This window comes from Phalacrocorax aristotelis, chromosome 2 (assembly GCF_949628215.1).
Source record: "Phalacrocorax aristotelis chromosome 2, bGulAri2.1, whole genome shotgun sequence".
Classification (NCBI taxonomy): domain Eukaryota; kingdom Metazoa; phylum Chordata; class Aves; order Suliformes; family Phalacrocoracidae; genus Phalacrocorax; species Phalacrocorax aristotelis.
Genome location: NC_134277.1, coordinates 168,145,016 through 168,171,568, shown reverse-complemented (window position 1 = coordinate 168,171,568; position 26,553 = coordinate 168,145,016). Strand labels below are relative to the sequence as shown.

The following is a 26,553-nucleotide window of genomic DNA, read 5'->3' as shown; positions in this document are numbered from 1 at the left end:
CCGGGCACCTCTGCCGGTGGCACCCAGCCGGAGGCACACCCAGCCGTGCCCGGCCACCGCGTGCACCAGCTCTGGCGATGCCACATCCCTCCATGCCGCCCAGCCGCAGCAGCCCCCAGCCCCAACAGCGGGGTGAGCGGACAGACAGACTGACAGACTGCAGCGAGCCCCAGGTGCTCATAGAAAAAGAAGTCTACTCTTTATTGTGGCTGGCAGGGCTGTGCCCAGCCAGGGTTACATTCAGCTCTACTGCTGTCCAGTTAGCGGGGTGATGTGAGCATGCGTCAGCAGGGCAGGGGTCCCGCCGCCCGCGGGTGCTGCAGGCGGGACGGGGGCACGGGCATGAGGAATTCCCTGCCCGTGGCAGCCCCAGCCCTGCCGGGGCGGGGGGCAGCTGTAGCCGGGGCCGCGTGCGCACACACCGAAGGCCCAAGGGGTGAGGGTTAGCACCAGAAATGGGGCTCTGCATCCGGCAAGGGGCCCCAGTGCCCGGGTACTGAGCCCAGCCACCTCCCACCAGGGCATGGGCAGCAGGAGGGGGGGGACCCCCGCCGGCACTGCCAAATGCCTGGGGGCACCGGCAGCCACCCCAATGGCACAGGAGCCTGGGGGAGAAGGGTAGGGCCCAGCCCAGGGGCGTCTGGGCTGCCGAGGCCCTGGCTGGCCCTAGGGCTGCGGGATGCTCCCGGCAGCCTGCAGCTGCCCCGGGCGCTCGGAGCGGGGCATCGGGGCTCGGCCCGCCGTGCACTGCCTGGTGGAGTGGAGGGGCAGGGGGCTGTGCCAGCCAGAGCCCGGGGGCGGTTTGGTGTGTGGCGGAGGGGATGCTTGCATATACGCTGGGGCCAGGCCCAGCGGGACCAGTGACGGACAGACAGCTCAGCCCTTGCCGGCGGGCGCCCGCTCAGGGGGACCGCGGCACGGGGCCGGAGACCCGCGGGGCGCGTGGCCGTGGCTTCGCCATCCTCCGGCCTCAGGGCGGGCAGCCGCCCGGGAGGAGAGTCCTGAGTGGGGCCGGCCGAGGGAGCTGGGCGCAGGGCGGGCGGCTGCGGGGGCTCAGCGGCAGGGGCTGCAGCGCTCCGGGGGGGACCCTTCAGGCGGCTCTGCAAGAGCGAAGAGGGGCTGCAGCAGCGTGCTCTCCTGCACCAGTGCTTTCAGGGCCGGGGGACAGCCCTACTGCCCTGCCCCACACCGCCCCACTGACCCTGACTCCCCTGGCTCCCCCGTCCCCCAGCCCCCTGCCCCAGAGGGCAGGCAGGGTGCAGCCTGCAGCAGGCTGCCCGGGGCGGGCCGGGGACCCCCCACAGCGGCATAGCCCTCACCTGGGGGTGCCACGGCCAGGCTCTCCTCGGCCGCGGCAAACTGCAGCTCAGCTCCGTCGGGCAGCAGGGAGCCACGGGAGCGGGGGCACCGGTCTCCAGAGCGCGTCCTCCGCAGCACCGACTGGGGAAGGAGACGGTCAGCCCCCTGTGGCAGTGGGACTGGGGGCATTGGGGCTTCTTGGGGGGCTGCCCAGCCCTTACCTTCCTGGCCAGGGGGCTGCTGGGGGCTGAGGCGCTGCTGTAGAGGCTGAGGCTGGAGTTGGAGCGGCTGGGGGACAGCACTTTGGAGGAGGGGGCCGACTGGTTCCCCGCACACTTGGCCGCAGTGGCCCCGAAGGCATCTGCAGACAGGTACTTCTCGTTGATCTTCAGGTTGGTCCTTCCCTTCACTGGGGATGACAGAGGCGGTGAGTGGGGCTGGCGCTGGGGGTCCTGCAGCCCCAGGCCTGGCAGTGCAAGACCCTGGGGAGCCCGGTGGGCTGCGTCCCACATGGGCACCAGCAACCCACAGGGCACCGCAGGCATCGCACCCAGGCACCGGGACGCCCACCACACCAACACCAGGGCTCTTCTGGCCTCAGCCCACTGCAGATCCTCCTGGCCGCAGAGCCACGGGCGCCCCGTGCCCAGCGCCCAGCGTGGGACACCCATACCCACCTCTGCAGGGGTCGTTCTTCACCAGGAACTCGTCCAGCGCGATCCACCCCCCACCGACCCGCACCATCAAGGTGCTGCGCAGGATCCGCACCATCCGCAGCTGCTGGGACTCCCCGAACTGCACGGGAGAGCGGTGTCAGAGCAAGGCAGGGGCCGGGGGGGTTCGGCAGGGCTGGGAGCTGGGGAGGGGGTACCAGAGCAGGCACCAGCACCTAGATCTGCCCATCAGCAGGCCATCAGGTCCCCTGTGACCCCCTCCATCCCCACCAGCACTGCCCTCCCTGCCGCGCCGCAGCACGCAGCGTCTGGGGCCAGGGATCCCATGGGACGTGGACGCACCCTCTCCCTGCCGCTGCAAGGTGTCTGTGGCAGGGAGCCACGCGCACGGGGCGCTGCGGGACCTCTGCGAGGTGCAGGCTGTGCACGGGTGTCAGAGCAAGCCCGGGACCCCGGGCTGGGGCACGGGGGCTGCTGGCTGTGGCGGCAGGGCAGGAGGCGGCGGCGCCAGCGTGGGTCAGCACTTACCCGGTACCTGTTGGCGCTGATCTGCTCCACCTGGAAGCGCTTGGCGCAGTTGCACTGGGCCACTTGCCTGTTCACCTGGGGATGGCACGATCAGCTCAGACCCACAGCGGGGCCCCACACCCAGCCCCAGCCGCCACAGCCCCCCCACCGTACCTCGTCCTGGATCTGGTCGGCATCGGCGGTCCGGCGCAGCGGGTCCCGGTTGGGGTGCAGGGCGCTGACAAACTCGTAGTAGTCGATGAAGCCGTCACCATTCATGTCGAAGATGCTGGCCACAGCGTTCATCTCCAAGACGTTGGTGGGGAACTCTGGGGAGGGAAGGGGACCCTCAGCCTGCCATGCCCTGTGTGCCTCTGCACCAAGGCCCTGATTCAAGGGAGCTCCTGGCTGGCAGACCCTGTCCCTCCCCGTCTCTGCTGGCACTGCCCCACCTCTCCCCAGACTGCCCTTTCCCGGGGTCTCGGGGCCGGGGAAGCCCTGTGGGGTGCGCCAGCCCCCGGAGCCAGCCCAGCCCAGCCCCGGGGCACTCACTGGAGGAGAGGACACTCTCGATGAACTCCCGCTGGCTGATGCGCCCGTCCTGGTCCCTGTCGATGCCTCGGAAAACATCCAGGACACGGGACTTCATTTGGCTGATCCACTGCATGTAACGCTTTCTCCAGACCCCGAAGTCAAAGTGAGCAAACTCCTCCAGCTCGGAGAGGCACAGACAGGAATTAATGCCCTGGCAGGAAAGCCCCCCCAGGCCCCCCATCACACCAGGCTGGGTGACCACACTTTGCCCCGTGCTCAGGCTCAGCCAGGCTGCCGTGCAGCCAGCTTGCTCCCCCTGCCCCCCAGAGGCTGGCAAAGGGGTCTCTGCCCAGGACCCCTGGCTCTGGGTCACAAGGGGAGCCACAGGCTCCAGCAGCCGGCTCTCGGCTGTTGGGGGTGCACCCGTGCCTGCCCACAGGGATGCGCGGGGACTCCTGGCTACAGGGATGGGGTCTGGGGAGGCTGCCGGGCTCTGCCTGCTCCATCCCACCAACCCCGTGGGCTGTCCCCATCCACGTCCGACCCAGAGCCAGGGGCTCCCACTGGCAGAAGGCGAGGCGAGCTGCCTGCACCCATCCGGGGTCGTGCACCAATGGGGCTGCCCCTACCTCTCGCAGGCGCTGCATGGCCATCTCCAGCCGGTACTGCCGGTCCAGGGCCAGAAGCCAGAGCTGCTGCCAACGGTGCAGGAGCTGGGCCATGAGGGGCGTCTGGGGCTCCAGCCCCCCAAGTGGCACCGCCAGCGCGCCCTGCGCCTTCCCCGTGCTGCGGCGCCCTGCAGCCAGTGCAGACAGGCAGTGAGGGCACCACCGGGGGTCCTGGGGCACGGCGCAGTGCAGCACAGGGGGCAATGGGGGCCCTTACGTGTGGCCAGCCGGCGGGCCACCGGCGGGCCGAGCTCTGTGGCCAGCTTCCGCTTGCAGCTCTTGGTGACCTTCTCCACGTCGGGCTGCTTGCGGTTCAGCTCCTCCATGAACACCTGCCGCAGAGGGGCGGCACTGAGCACCTGCCCGCCGCACCAGCAGGTCCCCCAGGCATGCTCTGCCGCCCTGCCGGCACAGCTGGGGCAGGGGGCTGAAGCCGGAGCGCGGCCACCCGCAGACCAGCCCTGTGGCCCCCCCGCCCCCGGGTCCCTCCTGCATCAGGATTGCATGCAGCAGATCCAGTGGCCTTGGGCTGCAGCTGCTGGCATGTGTGAAGGTGCTGCTGCGCCGCTACTGCGTGCACGGACTGCGCCCACGGCCTCAGCCTGGAGCATGCAGAAGTCCTCAGCCAGGTCGAGCGCTCACCCAGGGCCAGGCAGGGTTGGGGGGCAGCATGGCCCCCGGTGAGGGGGGGAGCTGGGCGCAGGGTCCCTCACCGTGTGCTGGGCATTGAGCTCCTCCAGCTGCTCAGCCTCCTCCGGCAGCGGCTCCTGGTCCCGCAGGCTCAGCGCCTCCTCGGCGGCGGTGATCCAGTCGATGAGCTGGGCCATCTCCTCCCGCTCGGCTGCGAGGCTGGCCGTCTGCGCCTGCAGCCGCTCGCCCTGCTGCTGGGCCCAGCTCAGCACCTGCGGGCACGGTGAGGGGAGCCGGGCCACGGGGCTGGCGGTGGGGGGCACAGGGCTGGCTGTCCCACTGCCAACCCCAGTGTCTGCAGCCCCGACCAGGGCATTGCTTCAGGGAGAACGAGTCTCTGCATGGGGAGCCATGGCCCAGCCCTGCCAGGGGGCAGGCACGCAGACCCTTGGCCAGCAGCCCTAATGAATATGGGGCAGGGATGTGGGGGCTCCGTGGCCCACCCGTGACCACGGTGCAGGACCAAGTTCATGCTGGGTGCTGAAGGGGGCTTTGCAGCTCCTGGGTGCTGCCACCGGTGCTTTGAGCGCCAGTCCTCGGTCCATCCCTGCGGGCAGCGGCCCAACGTGCCGGTACCCAGGACTGCACCTCCGCAGACGTGCTGGCTGCCCTCGCAGCGGGGCTGTGCTGAGTCCTGGCAGCACTGAGGGTGGGGGAGCAGATCCAGATCGGATCTCTGCTAAGGGCTTTGTACAGACAAGGGTGAGGGATCGGCTAAACCCGTCAGACCCGTTCAGGAAGAGCCGGGAGCGGGAGTGCTCTTGCCTGCAAACCCACAATGCCACGGAACTTCCAAGCTCCTGTGGGAGCCGGGTCTGGGATGGGGATCCCCGGGACGCTGCTCCCTGGAGACTCCCTGCCTGGGCTGCATGGCACCTCTCATCTCATGTGTGTATGGAATAAGTCCCACCATCCAGGTGGGACCAGAGGGGCCCCAGGTGACCCCCTGCGTGGCCCCAGGGTGGGGGAGCAGGGGTGGGAGCAAGGGGATGGCCAGGGCTGGCCGAGGCAGTGCACCCTGGCGGCTCACGGAGGGCCAGGTCTGTGCAGGAGGAGCTGAGCCTGGCTGCCCAGTCACTGGCAAGACCAAGACCATCTGTATTGGCCGGGGACAGGGCCGAGCATCCCCAGCTGCCCGCAATGTGCCGGTCAGAAGGGCTGCACCAAAGAGGCACTGGCAGTGGGAAGGCGTGGGCCGTGCTCATCCCAGGCGTGGGTGCAGATATGCTCCGTGCCTGGGGAGGGGTGGAGAAGGGGCACCCAGCTCACCTCCTGGAAGCGGCTCTTGACGACTGTGACCCAGGACTTGATGGTGATGATGGAGTCCGGGTGGCAGGTGGAGAGGATCTCCTCCCCCAACGAGGTGATGCACTCCAGCTCCAGCTGCTGGCACTGCAGGGACTTCATCAGCTCCTGGGGGAGTGCATGGACCGTGGTACCGCCAAGTGTCAGCCCCCTGCACCCCACTGCCGCACCCCAGCACCACCAGGACCAGCCTCCACCCAGCTGGGTGTGCAGGTGGGGGAAGGATGATGGATGGAGCGAGCACGGCCGCTAAGCACAGCCGTCTTTGCATGGGGTGCTTGGGACCCCAAATCTCCACGCCTCAGGGTGCTTGGGGCCCCGAGCACGCGTCTTGGTGTGATGGGACCCAACATCCCACATCTTGGTGTGGGGCCAGCTGACCCTGAGAAGGCAACGTCCTGAGGCGAGGATGGAGCTGCCCTGGAGGCAGGGGCTGGTGGGGGCTGGTGGGGACAGGCACCCACCTGCAGCTGGTTCTGGCACTCCTGCACGGCCAGCTCCTCCTCGGGGAAGACACCGTACTTCAGAGTCTTCTCTGACTCAGAGAGGCGACCCAGGAAGGAGTGCACCAGGGTGTGAAACTCCTCTGCCTGCCACGGACAGCCGAGGACCCACTCAGCACCCACCCCATGGCCGCAGCCCTGGGTCCTGTCCCCACCAGCCCCTCGGCCGGACCCCGAGCCGTGCAGCTGCCCTTCCTGCCCAGGGCCATACAAGCACCCGCTGCAGCTCCAGGGCCCCGAGGGACAGCTGCTGCCAGCGCATCTCAAACCCCACAGCAGGACAGGGAGGATGCTCCTCACCCACCTGGAGACCTGGGACACGATTCCCACTGACCCCCATCAGTTCCTCCCCATTGAGCAGAGCACCCCACACAGCATCCTGCAACACACGCAGCCATCCTGCCCCGGGCACACCTGCAACAGGCGCCCACAGCACCCAGCCTGGCACCCGGCCACGGCACCTTGCGACACGGCCACACAGAGCCCCACAGCCCCACACAGTGCCCTGCACCGCACGGCCACCCACCGCCGGGGCACCCCACGCAGCACCCTGCAACACGTGGCCACACACAGAGCCCGGGCACCCCACAAAGCACCCCACATCACAGCCACACACAGCCCTGGGCGCCCCACGTGCCTGCAGAGCCTTCCCACGAGGATGCACCGGCTGCAGACCCCCACCTTTCCGCCCGGGCCCTGGGCTTGCCGCTGCCCCCCAGCCAGCCCCCGTGGCTCGCCCGGCTCTCACCTGCCGGAGCGCAGCCTCCAGCCGGGCCTGCTTGGAGACGGAGAGCTTGCAGACCAGGTCCCAGCGGGTGCTCAGCTCCTCCATCTGCTTCTGCAGCCACTGGGAGTCGACGCTGCTGCTGCCACGCGTCAGGTCCCGCACTGAGCGCTTCAGCATCTTGATGCAGCTGGCTCGCTTGCCCAGCTCCTTCTGGAAGACCTGGAGGGAGGGCAGGAGGGGCTGAGAAGCGCCGGCGGGGGTCCCAGCACCCTGCCTGGCCCCCGTTACTGTGCAGAACCCTCACGTGTCCCAGCACCCTGGCAGCAGTGGGGTACGCTGAGTGCCCCAGCACTGCCCCAAGGACCGGGAGCACAGGCTCCGGTAAAGCGTGGGCTGCTCTGGTGGGCAAAGCCCCATCCTGAGCCTGGCTCCTGTCCTGTCCCAGGATGGAGGGTGGGCAGGGCTGGTGCCGAACCCAGGGCTCCCCAGGGGCCAACGCAGGGCAGGGACCTCCCCGCGTGGCTGGGGACACCCACCTTGTGCTTGTCCATGAGGTCACTGACCAGGTCCCGGTCCCCTCCGACAGGCACATCCTCGCTGAGCTGTGGCTCAGCCCGGTACAGCCAGTCCATGAGCGCCTGCAGCGCGTCCGTGAACTTGCCCGAGAAGAGCAGGTTCTCCTCCAGCTTGTGCTGCCTGCAAGGAAGGGCGCGGGCAATGCCTGGCAGTGCCCAGGTGCTGGGGCTCAGCCCCACGGTGCAGGGAGCGGCTGCCCCACGGGGACCCCGGCTCTAAGCGCCTGGGGGCAGATCCTGGCTGCACCCCCAGGGACCAGAGCCCAGTGGAGCTGGGGCAGGGGGTCCCGAAGCAAGGAGCGAGATGCCCAGGGAGGAAGGGCAATGCCATGTCGCCCACCAGGGACCCACACAGCAAGCAGAGCACAGGCATCCCACCCCATCCCACCCCATCCTGGCCTCACCTCTCCACAGCCCGGCTGCACAGCGCATCCCAGCGCTCCTTCAGCTCCCCCAGCAGCTCCTCCAGCGGCTGCAGGTCCTCAGGGAGCCGGGCTCTCTCGCGCAGCGCCCGCCCGCTCCGCAGCGTGGCCTCGTACACTGGCCGCTTCAAGCGCAGCACCTTCTGGAAAGCCTGTGGGCAGAGGGGGTGAGCCCACCCGGACCCCCAGGACGTGGGTTCTGACCACAGGGCAGGAGGGCTGTGGGGAGAATCCTGCCTCCCTGAGCACCATGGGGCAGCTTGGGGTGCTGATGCAAAGCATCCGACCGCTGCAGCATCGAGTGCATTGGGGCACTGCTGTCCCGCTGGGAGCTGGGGAGCCCCCTCCCCTACCACCCACAGCCCCCCAGCTCTGCTCCCCGCTGCTCATGGCTGGACAGCCACCCCTGCTGGGACTCCCCCTCTCCGCAGGGCTGGGGAGCAGGGCAGGCCCCCCACCTTGTGCTCAGCCAGCTGGCACTTGATCTCCTCCTGGCTCGTGGCAGTGTCCTGCGGCACCTCCACACTCTGCTCCACCTCATCCATCCAGTCCAGGAGCAGCCGCCGGGACTCGCTGAACTGAAATGGAGGGGAGGGGTGCGTGGGGGGACCTTGTCCACAAAGCAGGGGCCGGGGTGACCCAGGCGATGAGCTGCAGCACCCACGCAACGGAGCTGCACAATGCATTCTGTGCCCCGCCGCAGCGCAAGCCATGGGCCAGCACGGCACGGTCCTGGTGCCGGAGCCTCGTGTCCTGCGCACCAGCGCAGCTCCTCGCAGGACCCGTGTGCCCCGGCACCGCATCCCAGTACCTGCTTGGTGCGCTTGCGGGCCTCCTCCAGCGCCGCCCCTCGCTCCGACATCCGCTGCAGCACCTTGCCCAGCCGCTCCCTGGCCGTCAGCACCAGGTTCTGGATGACGGCACCGTCCTGCTTCCTGCTGAAGTCCTTCAAGCGAGACGCAACAGCCTCCAGGCCGCTGAGCTTTTCCCCGTGGGCGTTTGCCTCCTTCACCAGGGCCTGCAGGAGAGCGGAGGCAGCTGGGGGCACGCGGACGGCCCCGGGGCTGGAGCGGAGCCTCCAAGTGCAGCCCGCCCGGGGACCGGGTGCCGAGCCAACTCGGTCTGCTGCTGCAGGGAGAGACGCCCCGCTGGCAGCCCAGGGGAGATTTCCCCTGCTGGTGCCACCACCAGCGCCACTGCCGCACGGGATCCCTCCGGGCAGCCCCCCAGCCCCACGGAATGAGCCCCGGCTTCGGGGCGTGCTGCCGGCTGGCGCAGGGGCACACCTGGGCAGCGGGCGGGAGGGCACCACGCTGGCTCAGCCCACACTTGCCTTGTGCTCCTGGATCTGCGTGGTGACGGTGTCCAGGACGAAGCTGGGCGGTGTGGGGGAGCCGAGGAGCTCCTCCGCCTGAGCCACCCAGCGCAGCAGCTCCTGCACAGTGCCGTGAAACTCGGTGGTGACTGTCAGCCCCTCGGCCAGGCGCTCCTGCGGGCAGCGGGGGAGGCGCTGACGGGGAGGGGAACCCGCAGCCCCTGCGGCCGGGGCAGGGTCGGCACCCCCGGGCGGGCAGCACGCCCCCGCCCCGCACACCTTCCTCTCCTGGGCCTCAGCGTGGACACTCTCCCACTTCTGCTCCAGGATGCGGAGGCTGTGCTCGGTGCTGCAGGGCCGGCCGGCGCGGCAGGAGGCCAGCAGTCGCTGCAGCCGCTCCCGCACGCTGCTGTACGCCTCCTGCTTGGACTCCATCTCCTTGCAGAGCTCCTGCCGAGAGGCCGCGGGGAGCCCCAGGGTCACTGCCCCGCGGGGGGACGGCGATGGGGAGAACTCCCGCTCTGTCCCAGGGGAGCTGGAGGGGGCAGGGGAGGGGGGCAGGAGGGCTCTGCCCAGCTGGGGAGGGGAGAAAGCAGGGAAGGGTCCCAGCACCTCCATGCAGAGAGGGGCTGATTTGGGGCACACATACACCCCCCCAGGGGGCACTGAGGGCCGGCCCTGCAGCAGCAAGGACTGGCACAGCCCCGGTGCTCACCAGGTGCGCCGTGAGCTTCTCTTTGGTGGCATCTGGGTGGCCCCACGCCGGCTTGGAGAAGAAGAGCTGCAGCTCCACCTGCTCAAGCCACTGCAGCAGCTCCGTGATCTCCAGCGTGATGTCCTGCACCTGGGGGGGGGGGGCGCGCAGGGGCTCAGCGCTGCCCCTGCCAGCGGGCAGCGCCGCGGCGGGCAGCCTCAGCACACGGGCGCACCGGCCCCCGTACCTGGCTGAGGTTGTTCTCCAGCTCCAGCTGGCGGCTCTCGGTCTCGCTCTGCACTAGGTCCCAGCGCTGGTTGAGCTGCTGCAGGCTGCGCTGGAGCCCCTCCACGCTCTCCCCCAGGCTGGAGAGCAGCAAGCCCTGCGCGGCCTCGTTGACGGACTGCACCGTGCGGGCATGAGACATCACATCGTTCCTCAGCACCTGGGGACGGGACGCCGCGGTCACAGCCAGCACCCCGGCAGGGGGCACCCCACATCCCCAGCCAGCTACACCCCTTGCCCTGGGTGCCCGGGCCACCTCTGCTGCCCAAGTCAATGCTGTGGCGCCGGCAGCCCCACGGGGCTGGGGTCCAGGGAGAGCTGTGCCACGGCAGGACGGAGCCTGGAGATGCCCTGGAGCTGGCGCCCTGGCTCTTGTCCTCAGTGTGGCACAGGGCAGGTCCGAGGCACCGAATTGGCCACTTTGTGGCAGGGGGGTTGCTGGGATGGGGCACAGAGGAGGCTGGGGTCACCTCCTGTGCATGGACCCCCATCTGTGGGGCCGTCCTGCACCTCACAGCGCCTCGCCTGCATCAGATATGGCACGAGCGTGCCCAGGCAAGGGGAAGCGGGTCTGGGCTGGCCACAGCCTCGGCTTCGGCTGCTTCCCAGCAGGCGTGGAGACAGCTCATTCCTTCCATGCTGTCACCGCGGGAGGGGACGCGTTCTCACGCCACCCACCCCAAGCTCCAGCCTGCCCCACCTGGCCGCTGTCACCCCGGGGCTCAATGGCAGCACAAGAAGGAGGGGACCGAACCGCTGGGACGGGGGCCAGGCAGCACCCCGCGGCCAGGAGGCATCCCCACAGCAGGAGGACCATGCCTGGGACCTCCTGTGCAATGGGACACGGCGGGACCGTGCCATGTCCCCTCCGAGGGCCAGTCCCGCCAGGGTGCCTGGCTGTCAGAGCAGGCAGCCGATGGCCGGGGCAGCAGTCGGGCAGCCCGGGACGCGGCGTGCAGGCAGCCCCGTCCTGCTGCCGCCCTCACCTTGTGCTTGGCCAGCTCAATCTCGCAGCTCTGCAGGTCGAGGCGCAGCAGCGTCGGGCCCTGCAGCTGCTCGGCGGTGCGGGACAGCCACTGCAGCAGCTCCTCCAGCTGGTGCTGGAACTGCCCCAGGCCCAGCAGAGCCGCCTCCAGCTGGTGCTGCCGCAGCAAGGGCGGAATCAGGCACCCGTTTGGTGGGAGCAATGGCAGCCCCGACCACGTGCCCGCACCCGCGTGGCCCCATGCACCTGTGGTGCCGCAGGGTACCGTGCACCAAGTGCCTGCATGGCCCCACACACCCACCCAGCACCCACACGGCACCCCCTGCACCCACACAGCACCCCATGCACCCACATGACACCCACATGGCACCCCATGCACCCACACAGTACCCACCCAGCACCCCATGCACCCACAGGACACCCCAGGCACTCACCCAGCCCCCACATGGCACCCCATGCACCCACACAGCCCCCATGCTCCCACCCTGCCACGGCTCTTGCCTCATGCTGGTGGCAGCTCGAGTGCCATCACCACCTCCCAAAGCCCCCGCGCGCCCATACCCAGGACAGCAGCACCCACCCAGCCCTGCCCTGTGCCCAGCACTGCCCCTGCACCGGCTGGGCCCCCTCCCCACCTGGCGGCTGACAATCTCCTCCTCCAGGTGGTCCCAGCGCTGGCGGAAGTCACTGAGCAGGGACGGGGGGTCCCCCTGCCCCGTGCCCCCCAGGCTGGCCTGGTGCCGCAGGCTCTCCACGTCCACCTTGCACTGGTAGAGCTCCCTCTTGAACTCCTGCGGGCAGCGGTGAGCGGGTGACCCCCCAGCCCCACGTGGAGATGGGGGTCTGCCGTGCCACCAGACATGGCACAGCATGGCATGGCGTGGCGCAGCGGAGCCGTGGCTGGTTTGGCATGGCATGGCATGGCACAGCACGGCACGAGAACCTGGGCCCAGAGCTCCTCCTCAGGAGAGCGGGGAGCCCTGCCCGCTCAGGGCACCTCGGAGGGGCACGATTTGGCACCCCGGGCAGGACTCGGCCACCCAGCGCCCACCACAAGCAGGTGCCGTGGGGGCACCAGCACTGTCCAACGTGCCACGCTTTCATCCCACTCCTGCCCTGAGCACCCCACGTACCCCCTCACTGCCCCCCTGCCCGACCCCCGCGCTTGGGGCCCCATCCTGTGGCACAGCCCACCTTCAGCTCCGCCAGCTGCTGCTGCACCATGTCCAGGTCCCCGCCGACGAGGAACTCCTCCGCGATGCGCAGCTCGGCCACGTCCAGCCACTCCAGCAGCCGCTGGGACAGAGAGGGACCATGGGGTTGGGGAGGGCGGGGGGGGGGGGCCAGGCCCCCCACCCTGTCCCCATCCATATCCCTGCACATCTGACACGCCAGGGCAGCTGTGTCCCTGGGGGCACGGGCACCCTCACCCCCGTGCTCTGCAGCCCCATGGCCAGCAGCGGGGCTGGGGGCTGGCCCCGCTTCCAGCCCCACTGCCAGAACCCGCCTTTAGCCATGCCCAGGGACCACCGCAGTGGTCCCCCAGACCCTCACACCCCTGAGCGGGGATGGGAGGGTGATGTGGGTGGGGGGCAGGCCCCTGTGCACGTGTTTGCCTGAGCTGGCCCCAGCACCCCACCTGCATGGTCTCCTGGTAGCTGACGGAGGCCTGGAGCTGCTCCTCGAGGCGGGCGTACCGCTCCGTCCACACCTTGTTCAGGCTGTGCCAGGAGGAGTAGAGCTGCGGCAGGGCGCGAGGGTCAGCGGCACCGCGCGGGGGTCCGGGCGTGGGGGTCAGCGGCACCACGCAGGGGTCCGGGTGTGGGGAGTCAGCAGCACCGCTTGGGGGTCAGTGACACCATTTGGGGGGTCTGGGCATGGGGGGTTCAGCGGCACCGCATGGGGGTCTGGGTGTGGGGGGATCAGTAGCACGTGGGGGTCCGGGCGTGGAGGGTCAGCAGCACCGCATGGGGGTCCAGGCGTGGGGGGTCAGCGGCACGGCATGGGGGACCGGGCGTGTGGGTCAGTGGCACCATGTGGGGGGTCCGGGCATGGGGGTTAGCGGCACCGCATGGGGGTCAGCAGCACCACGTGGGCGTCTGAGCATGGGGGTCAGCGGCACCACGCAGGGGGGTGGGCAGGGGGATGGGTGGCACCACATGGGCGTTGGGGTGCGAAGGTCAGTGGCACTGCAGGGTGGTCAGTGGGCACCAGCACAGGGTGAAAGAGCCAGCCAGCACTGCCGTGGGATGCAAGGGGTGGTGGGCACTGGTGCAGGGTGTGAGGCTTGGCAGACACATGGTTCCTTGTGCAGGGACACCAGCCCAGCCCGGGACACCCAGGGACACTGGCTCTGGGGAGGATGCCTGCCCCTTCTCCGGGGTCCGGCTGCGGCTCAGCTCCGGGGACATCCCTCTCCCATGAGCGCCATCCCCACGCCCCTGGGACCCCATCCCTTGCTGGACCCACACCCACTGTCACTCACATCATCCAGGCTCTTGGTGACGTCAGGCTTGTCAGGGTCCCCGCAGGAAGACATCAGCTCCACGCCCAGGCTGCCCAGCGTGTCCAGCTCACCCTGCAGCGAGTCGATCTCCTCCCGCAGCGCCTGCAGGCCAGGAGGGGGCTCGGTCCTGCCCGTGCCCCATGGGGCTGCCCATGCCATGGGGCTGCCCGTGCCATGGGGCTGCCTGTGCTGTGGGGGTTCCCATGCTGTGGGGCTCCCTGTGTCCCATGGGGCTCCCCGTGCCACAGAGCTGCCTGCCAGGCCCCCTCCCAACCCCATACCTGCATGGTGCGGAGCCGCGTGCGGATGGCCTCGGGCTCGCCGCCGGCCTCCTCCAGCCCCAGCACCAGCTGCTGGGTGTCGCTCAGCGTCAGGGCCAGCTCGGAGAGGCCGTGCCAGAAGCGGTCAGCCAGCGCCAGCAGCTCCCGCAGCCAGCGCTCCTGCTCCTCGCAGCGGCCCCGCAGGCAGCCCCACTGGGAGAGCAGCTGCGCCGTCCGCTCCTGGATCCCTGCGGGGCACGAGAGGGACGGGGCTCGGCCTGAACAGGGACACGGCCTCGCCGGGACGCCCCGCGCGTGGGGCCGCGCTGCCATGCATGTGCACCCGCCCGCAGGGCCGCCTCTGCCCCTCCGTGCCGGTACCTCCGGCAGCAGCGTCGGAGTTTGCTGCCTGCATGCTGGCCAGCAGCTCGCTGCCCTGTGCCTGCACGGTCTCCAGGGCCACCCCCAGCTTCTCCAGCTCGCCCAGGGCCAGGCTGTTCTCGCGGATCTGCTCCCGAAGGTGGGCCGCGTCGCCGCGGACGGAGGGCTGGCTCTGCAGGCGGCTCTGCAGCCGCTCCAGGCACTCCAGCAGCAGGTCCATGCGCTCAGTCAGCTGCGGGAGGTGCGAGGGGACCAGCCCGGTCACTTGCGGGGAAGCTCCGGGGGCCACTGGTGCCCTGGTGCTGGCCCCATACCTGGCTGTAACGCGGCAGGGCGTCCTCCAGCAGGGCAGCCGCCTGGCGCACACGCTCGCGGATGCGGCAGTACTGCTCCTCGGCCTCCTGCCAGCGCCGCTGGAACGGGGCGCCCTGCTCCGGGCTCAGCTCCACCAGCTGCGCCGAGACGCGCTGCAGCTTCCCCATGAGGGGCCGGTGCTCCGCGATGGCCTCCCGCAGGCACTGAAGGCAGAGGAACAGCCGTGGGCGCATAAAGGAGCAGGACAGGGCACCCGGGGACATGCCCCGGTGCACCCTGGTGCTGCCACCGGGCTGACCTGACACCCACACCCCGGCTCTGCTCCCGGTGGGCAGTGCTCATGCGCGGTGGGTGCAGTCCCCACAGTGGTGCCTGCTCCGGCCCATCACAGACCACATGCCACACCACCGCCTCTCTGCTCCCGACCCCGCAGGGCAGCAGAGCACACCCCCCCTTCGCGTTCTCCTTCCCCATGGCCCGGCTCGGGCCACCCTGCCCTCACCTGCAGCAGCGCCTGCTGTTCCTTGAAGGCCTCGTAGCTGATGGCGTTGGGGGAAATCTGCACCCCGACGACCTGCGTCTCCTCCAGCCAGGGCAAGAGCTCCTCGTGAGCCTCGGAGAACTGGGCGAGCAGGGACTGGGCGTGCTCCAGCTGCACGGCACAGGCTCCGCTGCGCAGGAAGAGCTGCTCCGTGCGCTCCTGCAGCGCCTGCACCGAGGGCTGCGGAGACGGGCAGCTCACCAGGGTGCCCTGCTGCCGCGGCGGAGGGCACCCAGGGCACGGCCATCCCCTGGGGCAAGCGGGCCCTGCTGCGGCAGCATCCCACCCAGCACCCACTGGCGCTCACCTGGAGGTGCTGCCGCAGGGGCTCGGGGCAGGAGCAGAGCAGCAGGTCCGCGATGCCCAGCAGACGCTCCACCAGTCCCCGGTGGTGCAGAATCTCAGCGGAGAGCAGCTGGAAGACAGAGGCGTGTGGGTGCCAGGTCCTGCAGAGACGTCGGCAGGTCCACGCACACGTGACTGGGTGGTCAGTGCAGGAGCCCAGCAGGGAGGGGACGCAGAGCCAGCATCCCTAGGGACTTCTGGGCACTCCCAAAGGGGTGCAGGTACTGGTGGGGTGCACCCCAGCCCAGAGCCGCCCTGCAGACCCACCTTCTGGTCGGAGAGCTGTGAGCGGAGGGCCTGGGCATCCAGCTGCACCCGGCTGATCTCCTCCAGCCGCTCGCCGAGCCCAGCCAAGTGGGCGAGCTGGGAGTCCAGGATCTGCTCGAACTGCAGCGGAGAGGAGAGCCGTCAGCTGTGCCGGCAGGGAGGACAGGCATGCCGGGCAGCCTCGCCAGGACACAGACCCCGGCGTGTCTGCTGCTGCTGCTTAGCGCGGGACCCTCTGCCGCAACCTGGCACATACCTCCCGACCGCATCCCTCCCGACCCGGCTACCCCCATCTCCCGCTGCAGGCAGCAATGCCGTAGGGCTGGGGAGCGGTGAAGGGGACAGAGGGGGACGGTCCCGGGTCCCGCGTCCCGCACCTTCTCCCTGTCGCTCGTGCTGACCGGGGGCTCCTGCCCACCATGCTGGCTGTCCCAGGAGGCCAGCTCCTTCTCCATGCGGCCCAGCCAAAGTGCCAGGTCCTCCTGGGCAGTGCCCAGGCGGGACGAGGCCTCCAGGGTCTGCCCCAGGCGGTGCATGGTGTCGGCGCTGCTCTGGCCCACAATGAGATAGCGCATCCTCAGGGACTCCATCTTCTCCTGCGCCAGCTGGGCTTCCTCCCCTGCGGCAGCACCGCGGCCGGCGTCAGTGCTGCTGCAGCCGGTGTCCCCGGGGCTGGGGACATGCCGCGTCGATGCCTTCCCTCCCTCGTGACGGTCGCTCTGTCCCCATCTTCCCGTGCCTGCCCTTCTCCTGCTTCTCCTAGACCCAGCTCTGGCCCCTTGTCTCTGCCGGAGGTGAAATCCAGCTCCCCGGTCACCCCCCACAGCTGGTGCACCCTGTCCCACCGTGCCCCTGACCCCCCAGGCCAGGCTCTCCCCCGGCCCCTCCCCATCAAAGGGACCCATCACACAACGCTGTGCTCCCGCAGCCGCCGGTGGGGAGCTGAGCACCCCAAGGACACCCAGCACCCGGGGGTGCCCTCAGTGCTGGCACAACCCGGGGCAGCGCTCTGTGCTCATCCCCTCCCATGCCCCGTGGTCCCGACCCCGCGGCCGCCGCACCCAGCAACCCCACTCGCCTGTCACCATCTCCAGGACCCGCTGCCCGCTCTCCAGGGCGCCGTCCAGCGCTCCCAGCCGGCTGCGGATCTCCTCGCAGAGGGCCTGGGTGAGAGGCTCTCGTGGCAGCAACTGCCGTGGGTGATGCTCGCCAGCGCCCCGCTGCACCCCCAGGTGTCCCCCCGTCCCATCGCCACCCCCAGCCCTCCCCACGGCCCTGCTCGTGCCCGCGCCACCCCGCCGTGCTCCGCTTGCCCAGCCCACCCAGCCGCCCCATACTACAGCGGGTGCCCAAGCCCGCCCTGCGTCCATCCCAGCCCTGACCTGGGTTTGCCGGTGGGCATCCTGCACGCCGTTGACGCAGCCGTTGGCGCGCCAGAGCTGGGCCAGCTGCCGCTCCGTGGCACTGAGCCACTCCTGGAAGGAGTCCACGGCCTCCTGGAAGCCCTGTGCTGCCGGCAGGATCCGCTCCAGGCAGCCGTACCTGCGCCGGGAAGGCTGGGTGAGCCGGGGAGGGCGACAGCCCCCGGCCCCAGCGGCCTCGCAGGTGCACGGCCGAGGTCCTGGCTGGAGAACCCTCCTCCCCCCCGCCACCGGGGCTGGGTGCCACTTCCCACATCTGGGGTGCCCCTGCCCTGTGCTCCCCCCAGTCCCAAATGCGAGGGGTGAGGCAAGGCCCTGACCCACCTGGCTTCAGCCTCCTGCATCAGCTTGCCCCACTTCTCGGCAAGGCCGGAGAGGCTGCCGCTGCCCTCGGGTGCTGCCGCGCCGGGGCCGTGTGCCGGGGGCACAGGTCTGTCCTGCAGGACGAGCTCCACCCGTGGCCTCCGCTCCTCCAGCAGCCGCTTCAGGAGCTGCAAGGCAGCGGGGCACGGCGCTGTGCCGGGGACCCCCCTCCCTCCCACACCGCCTCGGCACTTCATGGCGCCACGGGCAGAGCCGGCAGCCCCGGGACGGCTGCTCTGTCCCCCAGCCCCCTAATCCCCGGCTGCAGAGCGGCGTGGGCGGGACGCGGCAGCCTGCATCTGCTGACCTTCTGCTCCTCCAGCTGGGCCTTCGCCACCTTCACCTCCGCCGAGGGTGGCTTCTGGTTGCTCACCAGCTCCTCCATGTCGGCCACCCAGGCCAGCAGGCTCTCCAGCGTGTCCTGGGCTCGCTCGGCACCTGCCGCCTCCTCCAAGATGGGGACAGCCCGCTGGGACACCTGGGGAGAGAGGTGGATGAGCCACCAGGCGTGTGGGGGACGGCCGTGGGGCAGCCATGGGGCTGGGGTGCACCCCTCCACACCATGCCCTGTGTGGAGGCGATGCTAGGGATGGGGGGACCCAGCTGTGCCCAGGTCCTCCCTGGCATCCCCTGCTCGCCCCACGGGCAGGGCTGTGTGGGGTGGGCTCTCCACGGACCCATGCTCCTCCTTGGGGCCGAAGGACCGGGCGCTGCCTGCAGAGGACCCCAAAGCAGGGGCTGTGCCCCTGGGCGCACCCCGTGCCGTGCGGATCCCCGACACACAGCACCCGCAGGGCAGGGTTGAGTCCCCGCCAGCCGTGGCAGAGGGGAGGGGGTCGGCCCCATCCTCCGGCACCATGGGTCCCACCGGTTCTGCCCGCACCGGGGACCCGAGGCCACACACACCATCCAGCGCACAGGGAACAGACCCCGGCGGCGCGGGAGGCTGGTGGGAGCGCACGGCCCCGCACGAGCCCCGGCCAGCGCAGGCAAAGGCCAAGACTCGCTTGCGGAGACAACCATGCCGGCAGAGCAGCCCTGCCAGGGCCAGCGCGCGGCGTGGGGCTGGCACAGCACCCTCCGCAGCGAGGGCCCCTGCCCGGCAGTCACCTCTGCGGCATCCGTGTGTCCAGAGCGGCCTCCAGCCGCCGGCTCTCCCGCACGCTCCGTCAGCACCGTGACAGTCCGGGTGACCAGCGGCTCCCCGCCCTTCTCGCCGGCCGGGTACTCAGTCACCTCCACGATCTCTGTTACGATGGTCTCCGTCACCTCCGTCACCTCCGTCACCTCCCGTGTGGTGACGGGTTTCCAGGACCAGGCAGTCCGGGGGGCACCGGCCCGGGGGGGGGTCCAGGCTGCGCCCCCCACCTGCCCCTGCCCCTTGAGTGGGACGCAGGCCGTGCTCCCGTTCTGCACCGCCACCTCCGACTGGCTGCGCTTCAGCACAGGGCTGCCGGAGCGGCTCCAGCCATTCTCCACCAGTGCTGGCAGCTTCTCCGGCGGCGCCGGCCAGGCCTCCGTGATGCTCCTGCCGGGCGGCTGCCCTGCATCCAGCCCCAGGTCCCGGAGCTGCGGCTCCCGGAGGAGCTCCTCCGATCGCCGGCTCTTCTCGCCCAGGCAGCTGGGCCGGCTCACCGAGTTCCCCATGGCACGGGCACGGGCGCCGGGCCCCCGCCTCAGATCCCGGCCTGAAACAAGCCAGGAGGGCGCGCGTTATCAGAGGCACCACCGGGCCAACCGGCGCCCAGACCCCATCCAGCGCCCCGGGCCACCCTCTCCCGCCCCCGCTCCCAGCTGTGCCTCTGCCCTGGGCGGCTGCTGGTGCTACCCAAATTCCCGTGTGGGCTTTGGGGGGCCCCAGCCCCGCCGAGCAAAGGGCTGGTGAGAGCCAGGGCCCTGGGGACAGGGAGGGACGAAGCGCTGGCCATCACCTGGGGCCAAGCAGAGGGAGGGGACCCCGAGGGGTCCGTGGCATTGCCACCCCTCGGCTGGCAGCGCGCGGGGCGCGCGTCCCTGCACCGGTGGGCACGTCTGGATCACAGACATGTAAATGAAGGGTACCGGAGGCAGCGCAGGGCACCCAGCAGACAGGCAGATGCTCCCGGCCGCCATCGCTTTGTGCCATTAGATTAACTCGGAGGCCAGCGGAGCCGGGAGAAAAGAGCCATCTGTCTGCGGGGCCTGACAAAGGCGGCCAGGGATCTGCTGGGGGGAGCAGGGCTGGGGCCGTCCGGCTGGGAGCACCCACCCGCCAGGCAGGCAGGCCGGCAGGCAGGCAGGCTCCCCACCCTGCCGGCCCTGCCGCAGCCATAAATCCCCCGCGCCACCCAGCAAGACCCTCCCACACCAGCCCCTGGCCAGAGCTCCAACGCAGCTGCAGCGCTGCCTGCGCCCACCGCTGCCTGCGCCCACTGCTGCCTGCGCCCGCACCCACCGCTGCCTGCACCTGTGCCCACCACTGTCGGCACCCACATGCACTGCTGCCTACACCCACACGCACCGCTGCCTGCACCCACCGCTGCCTGCTCCCGCACCCACTGCTGCCTGCGCCCACCGCTGCCTGCGCCCAGCCCCACCACTCAGACCCCGCACCCAGCCCTCCCACCCAGACCTGGGCGTGCTCCCCTGTGCATGTGTGCATGCACACACACCCCCGTATGTGCACACAGACGCGCTTGCACAGGCACATGCCCGTCTGCACCCACCCGCATGGGTCAGTGCGCCGACACGCACCCCGCAGGCTGGGGCTCTGCACGCCCACACTCCCCCTCGCAGCACCGGCCCCTCACATCCCACCCCCGGCGCAGGCCTCGGTGCTGCGGGCACCCGCCAAAGGGCCCGCACGACGCACACAGCCACACACGCGCTCCACACGTGCGCACGCAGCGCAGCGGGACCACGCTCCGCACACGCAGACGCTGCACTTCACGCGCACCCACCCTGCTCTGCCACGCAAGCACCGCGGCCGCACCGCCAGCAACAGGCTGCAGCCCCGCGCCCCCACACGCCTGCATCCGCGGGGCTGCGCAGGACACGCAAACGCATCCGTGCCAGCTGCGTGTGCACGCAATGGGAGCGCACGCGGGGCGGCCAGCTCCACGCGTACGCGCATCCACGGCAGCCGCGTACCCCGGGGTGCACGCTCCTCGGTGGCCAGAGCACCTCCGAGCCGCACACACACACCGAGTCCCCGCAGGCGCCCGTGGCACACGCCGTGGGCACGCACCATGGGCACACGCTGCGGGGCCACGGGCACACGCCGTGGGCATGCTTGCCGCAGGCACGGGGTCACTGTGCACAATCACGGACCCCGACACGCTGTCCCCCGCAACCGCGCGGCCCCACGCCCAGCACTGCCGGCGTCCCCGCCACCCCCCACTCCACCTGCGTGGCCGGGCTCCCACGGGGCAGTGCGGGTGGGGGGCCGGCGGGCGGACAAGGGGCGATGCGGGGAGACCCCGCAGCAGCACCGCCCGCTCCCGGGGATCGCCGGCGTCACCCCCAGCGGCAGCCGGCCCCGGGGACACGACCGCAGTCCCCGCACCCGCCCGGCCCCACGCACCCCGCGGGCTCGGCTCCCCCCGCGGCCGCGGCCCCTCCGCAGCACCCCGCACCCGCCGCACTCACCCCTCGGCCGCGCCGGGCGTCCATGGGGCCGGGGCCGGGCCGGGCCGGGGGGCTCCGCCGCCGCGCCCCGCTACCCGCCGCGCCGCCGGGCCATGGCGGGGTCTCTGCGGGGCTCGGCCCCCGTTACCGCCGCCCGGGCATCGTCCGCCCCGGCCCCGCCGCCGCCGCCTTTGTGCGCTGCGCCCCCGGCACGGCGGGACGGGGCGGCCCCGGGCGGGCGGGACCCCCCGGCCGGCACCGGCACCGCACCGGCACCGCCCCGGCGCGGCTGGGCTGGGCTCGGCTGGACTCGGCTCTGCCCCGGCCCGACTCGGCGCGGTTGGGCTGACCCCGCCGGCACAATACGGCCGCCCGCGTTAACCCTTGGCGCGCCGAACGGCGCCGTTACCGGGGAAACCCCCCGGGACTCGCAGCCATCCCGGGCAGGGGGAGGGGAGCAGCGCCGTTCCCACCGCCCGCCCCGCGCGGCACCGCCCTCGGGGGAGCGGCCCGGCCCCCCCGCCCTGCCCCGCCCCGCCCCGCCCCACCGCCCCCCGCACCTGCCACTGCCAGCACCGGCACCGGCACGGCCCGGGAGCCGGGAGCCGTCCTGAGCCTGTCCCGCACCCGGGCACGCACCCGGGCATCCCCTGCATGCCCGCAGCCGCGGCCCCACGGCGGCGCAGCCCCACGGCGGCGCAGCCCCACAGCGGCACGGCCCCACGGCGGCACCGCCCCACGGCGGCACAGCCCCACGGCGGCACAGCCCCACGGTAGCACAGCCAGCCCCTCTGGGGTGCACTGACCCCCCACCCCGGCTCCAGCCCCCAGATCATGGCGCTGCCAGCCAGAGCCACAGCGTCTGCCATGGTCACAGAGGGGGCACGGCCCCGCTCCTCGGCTGCTTTGGGGGCGTGGGGTGTCCTGGGCCAGGGCAGACGGCCTCGGCAGAGCTGGGCAGGGATGGTGCAGCTGGGCCCGGCTGCAGGGATGCTACCGCAAAGCCCACCGCCCGCCTCACCCGCAGAGCCGGGGTCCTGCGGGCCCAGAGCTCAGGGACCCCCTCCTGCCCCTGCCCTCGAGGCAGGAGGAGCTGGGGGGGCAAGGGGCTCCCAGAGGCGCCGGGGTGGGGGCTCCGCTCCTGCCCGTGGCGCACGTGGCACGAGCCCCATCCTCGGCCTGCCTGGACCCAGCTCTGTCACAGCGGCCCCCCAGCCGGTGGGAGGCCCTCGGGGTGGGGGGTCCTGCCCCGCACAAAGGGGCGGGTGCCCCTCGCGGGGCCCCGGGGAGCGCGGGGGGCCGCCGCAAGGCACGTCACGCTGCGCTGATGGATGGGGCTCCCTTGGGCTCTCCTGAAAGCAGCGGGCGGAGGGGCCGGGGGCTTTGTCTGCTCGGCTGCCGGAGACGCTGCAGGGAATTAGCATATCCCGGGCTCTCCCGCCGCACCGCATCGTCTTCCCTGCTCGGCTCCAGTGCCTGCAGCAGGGAGCTCAGCACCCAGCGCTGGATGCGTGCGTGGGTGCCCTGCCGAGGCACGGGCTACCCTGGATACTCTGGGCATCCCCAGCTGACCCAGGACAATAGGCAGGACCCGGACTTGGCTGACGGTGCGGAGCCCCTGGGCACTCCTGGGTGCCTCCGTGCCAGGGGAGACGCTGCTCCCCTGAGCACCACAAAGAGGGGGCTGGCCTGGGGGGCTGCTCCCCTCGCCCGCTGCCCCTCGCTCCATAGCTCAGTCCACCACCTCCAGCCGCGCAGCTTCCACCCTCCTCCCCACTGCCCCACGGGGAGCACGCACGAGCCGTGGGACCCCCGGGCTCAGCCACCACGCTGGCGAGGCACCCTGAGCACCCCACATCACCCGGCCAGGACCCAGGGGATGGGCAGGGGGCAACTATCCGGCTCCTTCGGCGGAGCGAGTCGCTGCCTCCCGCGCCGCACGCCTGCCGGGAGCTCGCCTGGCACGCTCCGCCGCCCCAGGTACCGGCTGGGGGTGGCGCGGGCGCCCCGGGCAGAGGCAGCCCAGCGCGGGGCACTGGGCAAGAGCGGTCGGCTGGAATCCGCAGCCTCAGATCCCAGGAGCCGGGTGGGTTTCCCCTCGGCCTCGGCTTTGTCTGCGCCGGGGCCAGGATGAATGGCCCTTTCAGTTTGTGCTGCCATGTGTGCTGAGGGAGCCCGTGTGCTGGCCAGGCCTGGAACAAAGGGAGCCGGCGAGGGACTGCTCGCGGGGCGGCGAGGAGGGGCCAGCAGGGCAGCCCCCACCGGCGGGTGCTCCCGCCGCTGCTCCGCGCAGGCGGGTGGCGGGAGCTGGTGGCCTGCGCCGACCGGCGGCTGGGGATGCGCTAGCGCTCTCCTGGCCCCGGGCAGCGAGCAGAGGGGCACATGAGGTCTGGGCAGCGGAGACACCACTGCGCGTGCCCGGGCAGGGGGATGCCCCTCACTCGCATGGCTGCACACCCCTCGCCTGGGCAGGGGGAGACGGCTGCACACTCCTCGTGCACAGATGCACAGCTCCTATGCATGGCTGTACACCCCTTGCCTGGGCAGGGGGACCCAGCTGCATACTCCCATGCATGGCTGCACACCCCTTGCACGGCTGCACACCCTGTGCATAGTTGCATACCCCTCGCCTGGGCAGGGAGACACGGCTGCACACTACCCATGCGTGGCTGCACACCCTGTGCATGGTCGTATACACCTCATGTGGCTGCACACCCCTTGCATGGGCAAGGGGACACAGCTGCACACTCCCCATGCATGGCTGCACACCCTGTGCATGGTCGTACACCCCTCACGTGGCTGCACACCCCTCACCTGGGCAGGGGGACACAGCTGCACACCCCTTGCATGGGCAAGGGGACACGGCTGCACACTCCCCATGCGTGGCTACACACCCTGTGCATGGTCGTACACCCCTCACATGGCTGCACACCTCTCACCTGGGCAGGGGGACACAGCTGCACACTCCTCGTGCACAGCTGCACACCATGTGCATGGATGCACACGCGGCCCAGGCAGCAGGGCCGTGGGACCTGGCTGAGCCCGGCGCAGGAGGTGGCCCTGCTGCTGCAGGGCTCCGAAGTGGTGATGCCATGAGGCGGTGACACCACGAGTCAGTGACACCACGAGGCGGTGATGCCACGAGTAGCGCAGGGCCACGGGTACAGCGGGCTCCAAGCCCAGGGCAGCTGATGGGTGGTGTCAGCGGGGAAGGGCAGCACGCCTGGGCCACGGACTGGGAGCAAGAACCAGGGCCACAGGGCCCTGCCTGGCCCACGGGTGTCACCGGCAGGTTGGTGGGGCCGTGCCCAAGGGCCTCCCAGCTGGCCATGGCCAGGCACCGTTGTCCCTTTCGGGGACCAAGACCTCACCAGCCTTGGTGGAGACGTGGCTGGGTCCTGCCTGGCTCTGAGCGGTTCTGCCGGCCACCGCGCGCCCGGGGCGAGCCCGTTACCTGCAGGGTAGGATCGGGCTCCGGCAGGGCGGGCAGCCTCTTCTCCACAGTATCCAGCCAGTGCCGCAGGGCCAGCAGCTGCTCGTGCACTTCCAGCCGCCGCTCCGTCCGCTCGCCCCGCTGCCACGCTCTGGGGAGAGACCGGCGACAAGCCGGGCTGTGAGGCTGCACCGCCGCCCCCCCTGCCCGGACCTCTGCCAAGGGGCGTCTCTGCCCGGGACCCCTCACTGCTCTTGAGTGGGAGAGGGATGAAATGGTGCCTGGCGCTGCCAGCACCTCTCCCCGAGTCCGTGCCATCGGTGAGATAAACCCAGCACCATCCCCATGGCCTCCAGCTCCCCGTGCCCACACCCGGTGCTGGTGGTCCCAGCCCTTCTTGCACCGGGGGGGATGTTCCCTGCTGACCCGCACCCTGCCCATCCCAGCAGCTGACCCAGACCCCCGGGGAGGTGCAGGATTCACCCCGGCTCCCACCATCGCAGTGCAGATGCCCACACCTCATGCATGCTCATGCAGACCCCAGCCCTGACCCACCACCCAAGGCACCCCGGCTTGTCGCGCTGTGCCCAGCAGCAGCTGTACCTCTCCATCTCCTCCCCGTCTGGTGACGACCCCTCCACGCTCCTTCCGGAGAGACCGGCATCATCTGCAGCACAGCGCTTCTGCAAGGAGAGCAGGCGGACGGGGTGTCGGGACCTGGTGGAGGGGCAGGAGGACGAGCCCCCCCAGCACACCGGCACAGGCGTCTGGGGGTGTCGCTGTGTCCCTCCCCACGGAGAGGCAGCCGTCAGCCCATCCTCACCAGCCGGGGCTGAGCACCCCTGGCTGGGACCCCCGACCTCTGTCCTCTGCTCCAGCCTCGCAGCCCTGGCCCGCCAGCCGTTGCTGGTACCTGCAGGTTTGGCTCTGCTCATCTCGGTCTCCTCTGCCAGGACGAGCACTGCTCAGCACAGCAGTTCCCGCAGCACTCCCAAATTTCCTGACCCCTTTTTATTGGGGATTGCTCCCAGATCTCACTTGCTGCCAGCTACAGCCCCTTTTGGTCACCGGACCCTGATGTCCCTACATCTGCCCCTTGCAAGGCCGTGGGCTGCACAGCCCCCGGTCCGGTGCCTAGCTGAGCCCAGACCGAGCCACGGCAAACCGGCCCACGGTGCTTCCAAGCCCAGCCAGGGGCTCCACTGCTCGCCCGCCTCCTGCTCCCACTGTCCCTACAGCCATTTCCCCAGGATCAGGCCCCTCCGCCTTGGCACAGCCGGTGCCTTTGCTGGGAGCAGGCAGACGTCTGTGGGAGGCAGCAGGTCTCGGGGAGGCAGGACGTGGTTTTGGAGCTTTTCCAGCACTGAGAGAGTGGAAACCGAATCAGCCTCGGGCACCCTTGGCGTGCCCTGGACGGCGGAGCCGGCCCACTGCGGAGGCACGGAGCAACGGTGTCTCGGACACAAGGAAGAGGCGCGGGGGCGGGCAGTGCCCCTCGAACCACGGCGGCCAGCACCGCGGAGCAGCCTGCGCAGCCCATGGCACGCAGCCGCGCACAGACCGCACGTGTGGGCCCTGCGCGTGCCGGGGCAAGCGCGGCGCGGCGTTAACGGAGCCCCGTGGGGAGCGCGGCGTACCAAGCCCAGTCACCACCGTTTGCTGAGAGCCTGGAGGTACAGCGGGAGCTGCCGCCCTCAGGCTCAGCCCGCTCCAGGCTGGGACACCGGCAAAGCCGAGCTGGGGCAGCCCCGGGAGGTCTGGCCACGGCACAGGTGCTGTGTGGGGCTGGCGGGGCCAAAGCCACCCTGAGCAGTGGGAGCAGCTCCGCCTGGCACGGCTGTGGTGGCAAAGACAGCTGCTATCAGCCCTACGAGCCCTTCACAGAGTCACGGAGTCACAGAGTCCAGAATCCCAGAATCCCAGACTGGTGGG

The 26,553-nt window shown here is 70.8% G+C and overlaps 1 protein-coding gene across 3 annotated transcripts; it reads right to left on the bottom strand.

The window, feature by feature from the left end:
- Positions 1-177: 177 nt before the first annotated feature.
- On the bottom strand, positions 178-25,301 carry LOC142053836 (microtubule-actin cross-linking factor 1, isoforms 6/7-like). 3 transcript variants are annotated; one of them, XM_075086014.1, is made up of 39 exons: positions 25,225-25,301; positions 24,643-24,772; positions 17,890-18,060; positions 17,544-17,710; positions 17,181-17,340; positions 16,868-16,961; positions 16,176-16,408; positions 15,799-15,918; positions 15,494-15,601; positions 15,148-15,366; positions 14,645-14,848; positions 14,331-14,562; positions 13,971-14,197; positions 13,669-13,791; positions 12,823-12,924; positions 12,378-12,479; positions 11,819-11,974; positions 11,185-11,340; positions 10,161-10,358; positions 9,935-10,063; positions 9,499-9,669; positions 9,238-9,393; positions 8,716-8,922; positions 8,363-8,482; positions 7,887-8,056; positions 7,444-7,603; positions 6,929-7,126; positions 6,142-6,267; positions 5,642-5,785; positions 4,396-4,584; positions 3,900-4,014; positions 3,644-3,810; positions 3,033-3,195; positions 2,655-2,809; positions 2,502-2,576; positions 1,977-2,094; positions 1,521-1,708; positions 1,320-1,440; positions 178-1,100 (listed from the first exon to the last, which is right to left on the bottom strand). In XM_075086014.1, the coding sequence occupies exons 1-39, from the start codon at positions 25,230-25,232 to the stop codon at positions 1,054-1,056; spliced, it is 5,829 nt and encodes a 1,942-aa protein (XP_074942115.1). In that variant the 5' UTR covers positions 25,233-25,301; the 3' UTR covers positions 178-1,053. The 3 variants fall into 3 exon arrangements, with proteins under 3 accessions (XP_074942115.1, XP_074942114.1, XP_074942113.1); XM_075086013.1 differs by lacking the exon at positions 25,225-25,301 and adding an exon at positions 18,693-19,270 and having other exon boundaries at positions 24,643-24,749; XM_075086012.1 differs by lacking the exons at positions 24,643-24,772; positions 25,225-25,301 and adding exons at positions 18,693-19,270; positions 21,210-21,657.
- Positions 25,302-26,553: the final 1,252 nt, after the last annotated feature.

Bases quoted from the DNA above. Each gene is read 5' to 3' on its own strand.
- LOC142053836 (XM_075086013.1), bottom strand. From the start codon at position 19,229: ATGGGGAACTCGGTGAGCCGGCCCAGCTGCCTGGGCGAGAAGAGCCGG. The intron at 13,792-13,970 runs GTATGGGGTTGG...CCTGGCCTGCAG, and splicing joins CGCGGCTCCGCACCATGCAG to GCGCTGCGGGAGGAGATCGA. The intron at 12,925-13,668 runs GTGAGTGACAGT...GCCCTGCCGCAG, and splicing joins TCACCAAGAGCCTGGATGAT to CTCTACTCCTCCTGGCACAG.